This window comes from Electrophorus electricus, chromosome 15 (assembly GCF_013358815.1).
Source record: "Electrophorus electricus isolate fEleEle1 chromosome 15, fEleEle1.pri, whole genome shotgun sequence".
Taxonomy (NCBI): domain Eukaryota; kingdom Metazoa; phylum Chordata; class Actinopteri; order Gymnotiformes; family Gymnotidae; genus Electrophorus; species Electrophorus electricus.
The window spans coordinates 17,620,014-17,633,772 of NC_049549.1; the positions used below are offsets into that span (position 1 = coordinate 17,620,014).

Below are 13,759 nucleotides of genomic sequence, written 5' to 3' on the forward strand. Positions count from 1 at the left end.
TTCCGTATTCCCTCTGGTGAACCATTCACTTCTCTTTGACTCGTTCAGCACATTTAAAGCACGTGGAGCAGGGAGAGAAAATTCGTTAGACGTCAAGAGCAGGGTGAAGAGTGCGCTGCGGAACACCAGCATTCCTGGAGGTGCATTCCCTTCTTTCCCTGCAGAGACACGCCTGCCTGCCTGCTCCCCTTCTCCCTGCAGCCCCCATGGTGGCTCCCATTGGGTCGGACGCGCTCCCTTTCCACATCCACCCGGAACGTGCTGCTCCTACTCTGACCTCTCCGATCTGGGCGTTTGCATTCTCCAGCTCCAAGACACCTGACTCGGATCACCAAGCCACTATCACATCCATCATGAAGCAGGAGTGAGAGGGAAGGGAAACATATGCAGCTCATACCATCCGCAGGACAGCAGAAAAGAACGTGAGATTTGCAAAGGCCTCTCCATGTTATCATGGATCAGGCATTTTGCCAACCATCTTGTTTGTGTCTGCACAGCCTCAGGGCCTGTGCTTTGTGTCACATTTACAGCATTCAGCTGATGCTTTTATCCAAACCAACTTACAATTCTGAGTACAACTTGAGCAATTGAGGGTCAAGGGCCTTGTTGAGGGCCCAACAGTGGCAACTTGGTGGGGGTGGGACTTGAACCAGCAACCATCCAATTAACAAGGACATTAACCACTGAGCTACCACTGCCCCTTTACACAGCCTCAGGGCCTGTGCTTTGTGTCTGCACAGCCTCAGGGCCTGTGCTTTGTGTCTGCACAGCCTCAGGGCCTGTGCTTTGGGGAGTTCATGCAAGCATCACCCTCCCCACCACCAGCCAGCCTTCCAGACCTCTGCTGGTATGATGGCTGTCAAGTCCCTCCAGCAGCTCAGCAGCCCAGAGAAAGGCTGGTTGGTGGCTGAGGGGAGGTCCACAGATGCCCAAGGGCAAACAATGCCACCTTTATATGCTGCTGCTGGAAAAGAATGTGCTCACATTGCTCAGAAACAGCTTGAGCCTGAGAGCAGATTTGCGTAGGCTGTCAGGGCTATAACCCCGCACCAGTGCCTTCGCGAGTGGGGTGAGGCTGACCCAGTGCCTTTCCCAGTCTCTCACTGCCTCCCCTACAGTGACCTACATTTGCTGGCCTCGGGGCTCCCCGTCGTGATCTCACACGAGTGCCCTGGCCTACTCATGCAGACGTTTCCCTGTGTTTCTCCGCACGCTCTTTCCTCTCCGTGGCTTTTTAGAGCTGCACTCCAGGATCTGTTATCAGGGCTTCAGCTCGGGGCTGGCGGGCAGGTCCCAGCTCAGTGCGGCGTGTACAGGCAGGTCTGCGAATCACAGGCAAGCTCTTCTCTCCTCCGATTATACACCACGCCGACGAGCACACAATAACACATCGAGCTTCATTCTTCCTTTCTTGTAGCATGCAAAGGGACACTGCTGAAGTGTAGGTGTTAAGAAACTGAACAACAGGTAAAATTTTGAGATTCGTTTCAGATTAAGAATATTGCAAAACTGTAAAAGTAACCAAATGCCTTTCCTTACATAGTATCGTTTATTTTATTGTGTAATGTGTAATAATGCGCAAGAGGTGTAACAGTTTTGTTTCATAGGTGGTGGTTGCAATAAGTCATTAGTGACTGTATCTTGATGTAACTGAAAAGATTTTATTTTAATTTCCCTTGGTGGATTTGGATGAATTAGGTCTGCGTGTGATTTGGGTTTGACTCCACCGCGTCTTGTACAGACGAGGGTGCTCACAGGGGTCAGCTGCAGGACTCCGGTCACCTCCTTATGCAGGGCATGGACAAATATGGCCATTTTTAACTCTGGCTTTCTTTCCTTCTACTCTGGTTCAATGGTTCAAGTCAAACGTTGGGCTGTGTGAGTAAGTGAAGAGGAATTCCAGGGCAGGGTGGTGTGCGTACGTGTGTGTGTGTGTGTGTGTGTGTGTGTGTGTGTGTGTGTGTGTGTGTGTGTGTGTGCATGCACGTGCGTGTGTGTGTGCATGCGTGTGTCTGTGTGTGTGTGTGTGTGTGTGTGTGTGTGTGTGTGCGTGCGTGTGTGTGCGTGTTCACGAGTGTGTCAAGAATGGGAGATTGTTGCTATAATTGGGCTAAACACAGTAAATCAGATACCTGGAGGAAATCCTGACTCCCATGGGAATGCTAGTGCTTTTAATGAGAACAGTGAGTCAGGCATGAGACACACACGCACGTGCGAGTCTTAGCCGTGTCCGCTAACACCTGTCAGCCAGGAGCAAAGTGAGACTCTGTGTCTGAATTAAGTCAGACAAGTGCGTAAGAACAAGCGCAGAACTGCCGATAAGGCCAGCAGAATCAGACCAGTAAACAGTCACCACACAGCAGGCTGAGAGACACTCAAGGACACGCATCTAGTCAGATGAAGCAGGGCTGCAGGCTTCTCAGGACTCTTTGTGCCTCTCAGGATGCCCACGGATTAGAGGCAGCAACGGATACAGCAGCGGGCATGGAGCGTCTGAACAGAACTGTACTGGACCGTGGCCACCACACCCACCAGGTGCTGCAGGTGAGGGAGTACACAGTAAACACCAAGCTATTGGACACTATGGTATAAACTGAATTATATGATACTGTAGTATTAACAGAACTATAAGATACCAAAGTATAAATGGAATTCTAAGATACTATAGTATAAACTGAACTATAAGACACAATAGTATAAACCATAGCACAAGGCCATTGTAGTGAGTCTTCAGATCCCCTGTCTGCTTATTTAAGACTGCAGCTATAATAACTCTACTTTAAGTATGTAAACCTTGCTAACGTAGTTGTTGTCTTAGATAACAGACTGAACTTGCACAAAACCAACATGTAAAGCATTTTTGACAAGTTTTGAATTACACAGTGAAGCTGTTGTTTGGCTGCGTTTAATCCTTTCTGTTTTACTCCAGCGAGAGTTGCTGCAGAAAAAAACCCTGAGAAAGGAAACCGTTTCGGGCTTCACACACAGCCTACGCGGTGATCTTAGTCAGAGAACATTAACCAAACAGAGCAGCTTTAGCCCTCTCAGGACAGCTCCCTATTGCTGTGGCTCCCCAAATCACGTTTTGGGGTTCTCCCTAAATCACACACACCTTACTCAATATGTTAGCAAATTATCAAAGCCCTTAGTAACCTGCTCACCTCTGAACGGAGCAGGTGATTCAGGTCCGCCCTCGTATGACAGGCTAGTCTCACCAGCAGCCATGTCATCACCAATCAGTAGCACACGACATGTCAGATGCTCTAAACATCTCTCCACTTAAAGTCCCTCCATCCAGATAATCTCATCTAAAGGCTCATGGGTAGAAAATATAAACCCATCCATATAGCTTTGAATCAATTTTCAAAGAGGTTTGATCTGAGAAAGGGCTGAAGATTAAGAATTTTTAAATAAAATGTTATAATAAATAATAAATGTAAAAAATATTGAGACTAGCACACATGCATACATTTATGTGGAATGATATGAACAAGCCAGGACCTCATGCAGGAGACATAAAACTAACGCACAAAAATAGAAACAAGCAATATCTCCAGGAAAATGATGTCATTGCAAGACAGTAAGATACACCCCTACCCCCGCCCCCTCCCCCGAAAAAAGATCTGGGTTACTCCTTCCTAGGCGCTTGCAGCTAACACTGTTTCCATGGCAACAGCTGCTCACCCTCCTGCTTTTAACGTCCTTAGCTTTTTACATTTTTTCCCTCTTGAGCCATATGTGAGAGCACGTCTCACACACTTGGCACAGAACAAAAGCCCAAAGCCATATGTGTACCTGTCCTCGCATGCAAACATCCCCGAGAGACCATAACCTACACAGCGACTCTGGGTCTGTATTTACATCCCGCTTTCTTGTGGAGTTACTCTGCGTCGTGCTCAAGGCCACGCAAGTGTGTGGTGCCAAACACCAAATAAATGTCCAGTCATTTGTGAGGAAAATGCAATACGTTCATCGCCGACGTTTCACCAATACACTGATTCACACTGTGTCCTGCACGGGGCCTCAGCCGGAGGTTACACGCCGTTAACGATGTGCTGCTGTGTCATTCATAAACCAGACCCCACCTGTGAGCTTTCTGACTCCACAGAGCACCCCACTGGACCTGATCGAGACCGGGAAGGGGCTGAAGGTTCAGGCTGAGCGCCCCCATCTGGTCAGTCTGGGGAGTGGCCGGCTCAGCACGGCCATTACCCTGCTGGCCCTGCCGGAGGGTGAGTGGTGGACAGAGAGATACAATTCAGAAAGCAAATGCAAGATACCGAGTGGTATGCATACCTGCATTTAGAACACACACACAACACACACACAACACACACACAATTCCCTTTCTGTCTCCAGATTGAAGGCTAATCACCCAAGCCTGTCATCACCTCCTTTTCCTGAGCCAGTAGAAACAGGAGATCTTTAAAGCGTCTCCTTCTTTAATAACCCCTCGCTCTCCGGGGAGGTGGGGGAGTTCGGGGGGGTCTTCAGATTTTCCCCCAGACTTCACAGACCCAAATCTTATGACTGTATTATTCAGTAACTCTACATGATGGCTCAGTAACGGCATGTTACACTCTGCAGAGAGGAATGTGAAGTACGTGAGGAACTGAGATCTGGAACTGCCCACAGATCCTGAGATCCGCTGGGTTAAGCCCATCCCCCACACCACCCCCATCCACCTATCTGGAGTTGAGCCGAATACTCTGGCACGCTTTAAGAGACAACGGTATGAACGCTGGAGTCGAGTCCTCTTCAGCTGGGCTAATGTGGAGTGGAGGTGTGCCATGGGTTCGGGCTTATCTCTCTCGCCTGGGTGCAGATAACGCAGGACAAGACCAGCGGGGGAGGGGCACAGGAATGTGCTTTTCTTTTCTTTTCTTATCGGTGCTATGGTCCCGCTTGTTTTCCTTGGCCCAGAGATTAAACGCTGGGCTGCCATGCTCTGGGTCCAGGGCTGTAGTGTCCCTTGGTGACCGTGGCGTAATTAATTCCTCCTAGAGAGGATGCTCACCTTCCACTCTGGTCTACTCTGCCCTGGTGACGTAATAGTTAATTATTTGTGACTAAGGTGTGGAGAGGAGAGAACTCTTGCTCACGGTGAAACTGTATCTGCTAAAAGCTCAGAGTTTTCAGACTTCAAATAAAACAATCATCCAGTGACAGAGACTAGTATTGCCACTTTCAATTACAATTATAATTACACAGTAATTTCATTGGTGAATTTGCTTATAATCAGAACAGGAGTTGCATTTGTCTGTCTTCTGATTTTACTTGCTGGCAGGTGCTGCTGGTTAATGGTTAAACTCCGGTGTCTTTGGGGGGTTTCTCCTCAGGGCGAACAACTCTAGGTCATGGAGCCACAGATATCAACGTCCACGGCCCTGGAGTGGCTGGGCTACACTGTTTCATTGAGAACAAGGCTGGAGTCATCACCCTGCACCCCTGCGGGAACCCGTGTAGCATGGATGGACTTCCAGTCACCAAGCCTGCCCGTCTATCTCAAGGTATCGCTGATATCTGTTGGCAAAATCAGGCTTTAAAAAAACAGAATCATGTTAAATATTACAGTTGCAGACCCTGTGTTCTTATTCGTAAAACAGGCAGGTTAGATTGATTCTGACACACCCTTTCCTGTTAGTTACAGATGCTTTAATCAGTGTCTGGTTACTAGAGTGTAGGTCAGGTTACTAGGGTGTAGGTCTGGTTACTAGAGTGTAGGTCAGGTTACTAGGGTGTAGGTCTGGTTACTAGAGTGTAGGTCAGGTTACTAGGGTGTAGGTCTGGTTACTAGAGTGTAGGTCAGGTTACTAGGTTGTAGGTCTGGTTACTAGAGTCTAGATCAGGTTACTAGGGTGTAGGTCTGGTTACTAGAGTGTAGGTCAGGTTACTAGGGTGTAGGTCTGGTTACTAGAGTGTAGGTCAGGTTACTAGGGTGTAGGTCTGGTTACTAGAGTGTAGGTCAGGTTACTAGGGTGTAGGTCTGGTTACTAGAGTGTAGGTCAGGTTACTAGGGTGTAGGTCTGGTTACTAGAGTGTAGATTGGGTTACTAGGGTGTAGGTCTGGTTACTACGGTGTAGATCAGGTTACTAGACTTGTCATTTGTTATATGTCTGTTTGTAGCCTATAAATATGTCACCCAGGAGTCCAATCACCTAGAAGACTGAAAAGACTTTTGTAAAGTCACTTTGTGCTTTGTGACAACAAAGTATTGTAAAAAGTGCTGCATGTAAAAATATTGACTTGACTTTGGGAACATTATACTTTTGTCGACTATAGTTTACACACTAAGGCTTTTGTTTCTATGACAACTCATTTACTCAAAGCAAAGTAAATAATTTAGCTTTCCAAATCTTCAGTCGTTGCTGGATGGTCCTCTGAGCCCACTCAGACACATCAAACATCAAATCAAATTGGACGTGAACATGTTTAAAAAATGACTGTTCCCTCAGCGATCATTAGCATACAAACAGACTTCAGCCCAAATGTGTGAAATCATTTTGCTGCATTCATGAACGAGAATCTTCACCCCCAGTTTAACATCTTTTGTCTGTGGGGGCAATTTGACTGAGCAGGTCTAGGGGGAGGGTGTCTGGGACATTCTGTTGTGCAGGCCAACGTCTGAGTGCGTGCATGTCATTTGCATGGGTAATATACAGCAATAATTTGCTAGGGCTCGCATATTTTAAAATGCTTTAAAAGGCACAGGTGCCATCCAGAACTCTTAAACACGTGCAATACGTGCCCGTTACAGGAGACCGAGTCTCACGGTGCAGCAGCAACCTGGCAAACCCTCGCCTCGCCGTTTGGAGCTCTGACTCAGAGATCATCTCCACACCCTTCAGGTCTGTGTGCCGGGGAAACTGAGTTTGCTTTGACGGAGACAGCATTTCAGCTTCCTACACCTCTGAGAAATTACGAATGAAAACGCAGCCACATACAGCACCGGATCCGTGAGCTTAAAGACCGATACTGGACTGGACAACATTTTTCTGTCAGAACTGAATTATAATCGCGCAGAGCTGCACTCTTCAACGCAGGCGTCCGACCTCTTTGTCTCAGTTTCTTTTGTAAGTCAGAGAGAGTTTGAGAGTATGGCGAATCACTGAGTACTACCCCCGCAACGACGGATATTTCACGGTAACGTGGAACCGACCCGCTTCATTTCTACGGGAACTTGGCTGTAAACCCACGTGGAATCTGTTTAAAGGGACAGGTCTCATGTCCCCGGCGGACGGCACGCGGGACCGGACCATTTGGGTTTAGACGTGAGTGACCGGAGCGGCGAGTTACCTGTGATTTAGTAATAAAATCGGCATTTTTAGGAATTAATGAACATTTAATCGAAGTTTTGTTGGGTTACAGAGGCAATCGAGCTCTGGTCGGCAGTAAGTACCCTGATCCCTGACAGAGAAAAGGAAATTGCGATTAATGTGTTAATTATATATTATAATGTGCAGTAATCTAGACCCTGCAGACGTGTTAATCAACAGGTGGTTATCGATATTGCCTATAGGCTACTTATAATTGAGTTGAAAGACATCTATCTTTTAAAGGCACAAGTAGTCGTCTTTGGGTAGTCAACTGTGGATTCCATGAGTTAGCAAAGCAGTCTGCCTGACATCTGCAGCTGTATGAGAGAGGAAGCTGACTAGTTTAAATAATGTTTTCGATATTATTTTGTTATTGGCTGTTAGATGTTGGTGTATGTTATCCTCTGAAATCATTTTGCATTTATTTAGGCCTGCTCTGTATAACTCTGAAACAGACAGGGAATCACTGACAGAGGGAACAAAGCCTATAGTTTATTACTGTGGTGAGGTGATCTTTCATTTTGACATGGTCAGGTGTGTTTGTCCAGTGCTACACGACTATTCATGGTCAATCTAACCCAATGCTATTATCCTCCTTCTCTTCTTTCTACTGCTGAGCTGTTTGCTTGGTCTGACTGTTTGCCCAGACAGTTCACACATACTTTATTTGTATTGGCTACTAACAATAGCAACAGTGATTTCTAGATAGAGGTAACCGGACCTTCTGTGTGTGCCCATGTGTTTGTGCCTGACCTCAAGGTTCATGGGTTGTGTGTCGTCAGGGTTGAACTCAAAGTCTGTTTACAAATATCTGCCTGTTGAACATCTGTGTTGAACATCTGTTCCTCCATTAGAGCATTCCTACAACTCCAGTTAAGTCCAAACTTAATGTTTCCTGTTCCCCTTTTAATAATTGTTATAAACATATTTATGCCACCTTTTCAGTGTTGAACATGTCTGGAATCGGAGAGGTGGTAAACTTTTCTCCTTTATGGAGATGATGGTGTCACGGTATCGTGCTCGTGTGGGGAACGTTCACCGATGCCCTTGTTTCCTGGTGTGGGAGGAGTTATGGAAACACTGGGCTTGCACCCATCTGCTGGAGTTGCTGGAGTTTTCCATACACAGTAAAACCAAATGCCATGGCAACCCAAGTGTGAGCCTCTTGCTGTCCCTTTGTTTGGGAGTCTTCTGGCCAGGTTGAGACTCTGCTTTTCTGTGCTCTTTAGTTTCTGACCCCAGAGACACAGTGCTGAATGTATTGTAACTATATTGGACCTGCATATGTAAGAATAATACATTTCTAAACAATATTTCTTACTATACTGATCTCTCAGTAATAATAATCAGATAATAATCAGATAATAAACAGACACTTTATTGTTTATTACAGAGCTGTCAGTTATAACTAAGCATATGCTCAGTGTGCTAAATATAGATGCTTGCCATTTTGCATCATACACAATATATACCAACTGCATAGATATATACTTATGTGCATGATTCTCACGAGACAGGAATGTAAAGATCCAAAGGTCTCACTTGGTAATGGCTGTGCATACAAAGATTCTAATTCTGCAATTTGCTAGAGATTTGTCAGCAAAAACAGTGTCTTTCTGTTGGAAGCATTATGAAATAACGGAAATAGTCACACATTCCCACACTTCTAGTTTTGCATAATTTGTAGTTTTCACATAGTTTTGATGTGAGAAGTTGTGTGTGTCTCCCTGTCATGTCCCTGAGTGCAGTGGTACCGTCGTGTCCCGGACTGCTGTGGTGCTGTTCTGAGTCTTCAGCTGAGTCATGGTCCCCAGCTCCCTGGACCCGGGCCAGACGCTACTCCCAGTGATGAGTAGTGGCATTAGCGTGAATGACTGTTGAGGCAAAGCTTGCACTAAGAACACACAATGGTTCTTAGTCAAATTTTGCCTGACAAGTGGTCAATCACTGCAGAGGTTTATACTGCAGTGAATTTCACCCTGGGTAGAAGGCCGCAGTGGGAGAATGGCCTCACTGCTTTGCTCAATGGGAGCTGTATCATAACATTAGACACTCAGCTCACATTATCTTTTCTGAAACAGAAGCTCTACTTCTGAATTGCACTGGAAAAATGAAACTTTAATGTCACTGACTCAACACATAATCAGTGATCCACAGATCTTATCGTACCCACGTTCTCCCCCCCCCCCCCCCCCAACCAGCCCCACAAATAGGATAATTATGGGAAATTTGGCATTTTGAAGGAAAATAGACTTTGGTCTGCCAGACCTGCCTGTGTGTCCCTTTGCACAGACTGATGGATGGTGTAATTGGTGTAGATTATTTGCAGGTCGTGAGGTGTGGGATATGGCTCTATAAAGGAAGGTCATGACTGTTGGACCTCACACAGGGGGGTCTGTAAGACGACACTCATATCCAAAGAGTGTGAGTCACTGGAACAGGAAACTGACAGCATACAAGCACTCCATCTGGTACCATAGTATCTGTGATAAAATTAACCAGAATGACTGGCAGAGGCTCGGCACTCATCTCCAAACACAGGAAAGCACAGGCTATGTTTAACCTCCACTTTTAGCTGTGCTATTTACTGAAGAATGTTCTCTCCTATGTACATAACATGGAGGGAGTTGGAAATGTAAATCATAGATTCTTATGATATGTAGAAATTGAGTAATCGCATGACAATTATGTAGGTTATTAAACATTTGACAAGATCACTCAATTAATTAGTGTGTGCATGTTTTCTACCGCAGAGCTTCTGTGATCTGCTTTTTGTCTAAGGGTGTCCTGGAGCAGCCTTGGTGTGGTTTACTGCGTTGATTGTGGTGGTGTGGTGTGTTGTTCTGTGTTGTGTATGTGTGTTCAGGGTTGACTGTGATGGTGTGGTGTATTATTCTGTGTTGTGTGTGTTCAGGGTTGACTGTGTGTGTGTGTGTGTGTGTTCAGGGTTGACTGTGAAGGTGTGGTTTATTGTTTTGTGCTGTGTGTGTTCAGGGTTGACTGTGTGTGTGTGTGTGTGTGTGTGTGTGTGTGTGTGTGTGTGTGTGTGTGTGTGTGTGTGTGTGCACGCGTTCGTGTGTGTGCGTGCGTGTGTGTGTGTTCTGATGAGGTAGTCATTTCACTGCCCTTCCATAACACATGCATGTGTATTCTTCTCATGTCTTTGGGTTCAGACTCATATCTTACGTCATGGTCTTCTGTGGAACCACTGTAAAAACATCCCATTTACTAGATTTAGAGAGTCTCTCAAGTAAAAAAAAAATATATAATTGCCAAAATGTTGAGTTTTAATTGGCCTGAAGTGAATGTAAGTAGAATAGCACTGGTGCCAATACAAAAGTGTCAGGGTTTGTCAGCTCTGTTCTGTAAGTAAGGCTTTCACAATGTTTTGCTGGTATAGTTATGATTTTACTACATCATTGCTTTCTAGGAATTCCGCATTTCCTGTTCTTGTGCTGGTGTTAATCTTACACATTTCCTGAATGCATAAAAGACTTTGCGCTGTACCCAGACATGACTAAAGCCAGCACATTGGATCTTCCCCTGGCAATCTGGATGTCCAGGAGTCTATTGATTTCCTGTGTTAGCCACTCAGTGACGTCAGGCAATAACTACACATCCACACTTTTGTTGACTTCTGTTTCTGTCTGAGAGGAATTCTCTTGTATCTATGACTTGGTCCAGGGTGATATGTGAAGAACAGTGATCCACTAAGTGCTGGGATCAGCGTGTGCTAAGCTGTCGCCTCTGGGCACATAATTTAGTGGGTGTGCCTGTTGTCAAGCATGACTGAGGCCCTCTGCAATTCTTGTTAACGCAAACTGAGTTAGGACTCAGTTTTATAATTTGGAGTCATGATTTGAATCATTCCTCAAGCTTTGTGGCATGCCCAGACAGAGAGCAAAGCGCTGCGCGTCTCCCCACACTGGAGCCAGACATGCCGACACTCTCAAGCACACCATCAGTTATTATAAGATTCTGAATATGGACAATAATGTGGTCATTTCTGTGCTGATGTCTCTCAACAGTCTTTCTAAGAGATTATAGCACAGATTTCTGTCTTTCTTCTCAGCTGGGATGGTTTCTATGGCGATGCGGTAAAGGCTCTGTTTATGCGTTCCAGTTGCTCCTGGTCTGATAATCAAATGCTCTTTCTTCCTTCTGTAACAAAAATGACATCTGACACACCCTATTCACTGAACGTCTGCTTTTATATGGGGGAAACTTTCTGCCCACACACACACCATACACACATACCAGCTGTAAATCCTCTGTATTTGGAGACACAGGAGAAAAGAGGCTTCACAGTAAATCCCCGTGTTGATCTAACACCTACAGTGTTGAAGCACCTCCTGAAACCAGGTGGGGGTAGACGTGCACTGTACGACTTCATCTCGCCCCTTGGACTGCACCCGTATTCTCTGCTACACTGAGTGATTTAATGCCAAATATCTTAAGATTTTGAACAGTAATTCTACTGAACTTGCCTTGTTTTGTGTAGCTGGGGCTTCTAGTGTTTTTAGGAAAAAGCACATGATTAGATCTACACGCTGGACGGACGCTGTGGGGGCCATGGTCTAGATGAGGACAGGCCTGGCCTGTCTGTCTCTGTTCCAGCGTGAGAAGACACTGGCCATGCCCCAGACTGTGTGTCCCGGGCTGTTGTCATGGTTAATGTGAGGTGCTCTTGTCTGGCTCCTGCAGGCTGTATGCTGTGTTTTGGCCAATCGTCCTTCTTCCGCTTCAACCACCCTGAAGAAGCTTTCAGGATGAAGAGCATGCAGACAGAGGCAGAGCACACAGGTAAGGCAACACACACACACACGGCCAGACTGCACACAGGTAATGCAACACTCACCCCCGACACATGCCCGCACGCACAGACATACACACACACAGAGGCGGGTGCACACACACATAAGTGCATACATACACATACACGCAGATGTGCACGCACACACATATGTACACACACACACACACACACACAGGCCATTATATGAATTTAACAAGCCAAACATCAAAATTGTCACTTCTTAGCATATCATTGTGCCAAAATCCAGTCGCTTACATGTTGCATTCAAACATGGTGAGTGAAGGCAGCCAAAGTGGCCCTTCCACGGATGACCTTAATGGCATCTGCCTTTTCCACCAGCATGTCTGGCTGTGCTGGCACCTGCTAGGACAGAACTCAGACCTGCTGCTCACAATAAGGCTCAGAGAGGTGGGTGCCAGTGTGTTCCAGCACATGTCGAAGCCATTAAAGCGCAGCCCATCACGGGCACACAGAGGCAGACGGAAGAGCGCATACAGTCTGTAGCACCGTGTACAGGGCAGGTACAGTCTGTAGCACCGTGTACGGGGCAGGTACAGTCTGTAGCACCGCATAGGGGGCAGGTACAGTCTGTAGCACCGTGTACGGGGCAGGTACAGTCTGTAGCACCGCATAGGGGGCAGGTACAGTCTGTAGCACCGTGTACAGGGCAGGTACAGTCTGTAGCACTGTGTACGGGGCAGGTACAGTCTGTAGCACCGCGTAGGGGGCAGGTACAGTCTGTAGCACCGCGTAGGGGGCAGGTACAGTCTGTAGCACCGCGTACAGGGCGCGTGCTGTCTGCCCTCTCTTGTGCGCCACCTTTTCCTGTTAGGCTGCCACAAGGATACGTGTAAACATATTTGGTCCAGTGCATTTCCTGGGCGGGTAATAAATTCCTTCCGATCTGAAAGAGGCGCCGTTTCCTGTCAACAGGAGAGTGCTATTAAGATCTAAACAAATGCTTCTCTGGACTGCTCTTTGCTCTGAGTATTTTTCTTCTCCATTTACACCTTTGATAGCAATTTAAACTTGTAAAAATGAATTCAGGTGTAGCTGAACCAGGTAAAAAGCACAGTGGTTAACCAGACACACACCGCACAGGGGCTAGTGGCGGAGCCGTCACTCTGGGGTCCTATTCTAGCTCGTTCCCAGTCCACATGGCTTTGTTGGCTGACCCCTGCTTATTTAAGGAACTGGGGTATCTTTTACAGAGTGTATTTTTATGTCACCCATCCTCTCCATCCACTCTTCCCTCCCCGTTTGCTGATAACTGGCCGCCTCATTGTAGTTTTAATGATTTTTCAGTATTGCAGGGACTATTTGATAGATTTTGTTATTTCAGAGACTGTTTGCTTTGTGTTCTTCTGAAATGTGCTCTTGGGTAACCCGAAGCTGGTTCTGAAATGACTCATAAAATGCATTAAAACATTTTAGCGTCGGTCGTAATATGTACTGGAGGGATGATTCATGCTGCCTGCTGACTCTTGGGTGTAAAGAATCCGTTTAGGCTGCTAGCTGCGTGCGCGTGTGTACCGTGCCGTTACACGACTGTATGGCCGCCGAAAGTGTGTGTGTGTGTGTGTGTCGCTTTAAGAGCACGAGAGCGCAGCAGTCGCTCCCGCCCTC

General features: G+C 46.5%; 1 protein-coding gene across 15 annotated transcripts in view; it reads left to right on the top strand.

The window, feature by feature from the left end:
• phldb1b (pleckstrin homology-like domain, family B, member 1b) overlaps positions 1-13,759 on the top strand; it is a 47,192-nt gene that overhangs the window by 6,734 nt on the left and 26,699 nt on the right. For 13 of the 15 annotated variants that reach the window (XM_027021239.2, XM_027021241.2, XM_027021243.2 and 10 more), the window contains exons 2-5: positions 2,443-2,544; positions 4,109-4,232; positions 5,340-5,510; positions 12,022-12,120. In XM_027021239.2, coding sequence (XP_026877040.2) covers positions 2,485-2,544; positions 4,109-4,232; positions 5,340-5,510; positions 12,022-12,120 — 454 coding nt within the window. In that variant the 5' untranslated portion in view covers positions 2,443-2,484. Of the gene's footprint in view, positions 1-2,442; positions 2,545-4,108; positions 4,233-4,587; positions 4,733-5,339; positions 5,511-6,774; positions 7,273-12,021; positions 12,121-13,759 lie in introns of those variants that run through there. The other 2 variants (XM_027021249.2, XM_027021251.2) reach the window with 2 other exon arrangements.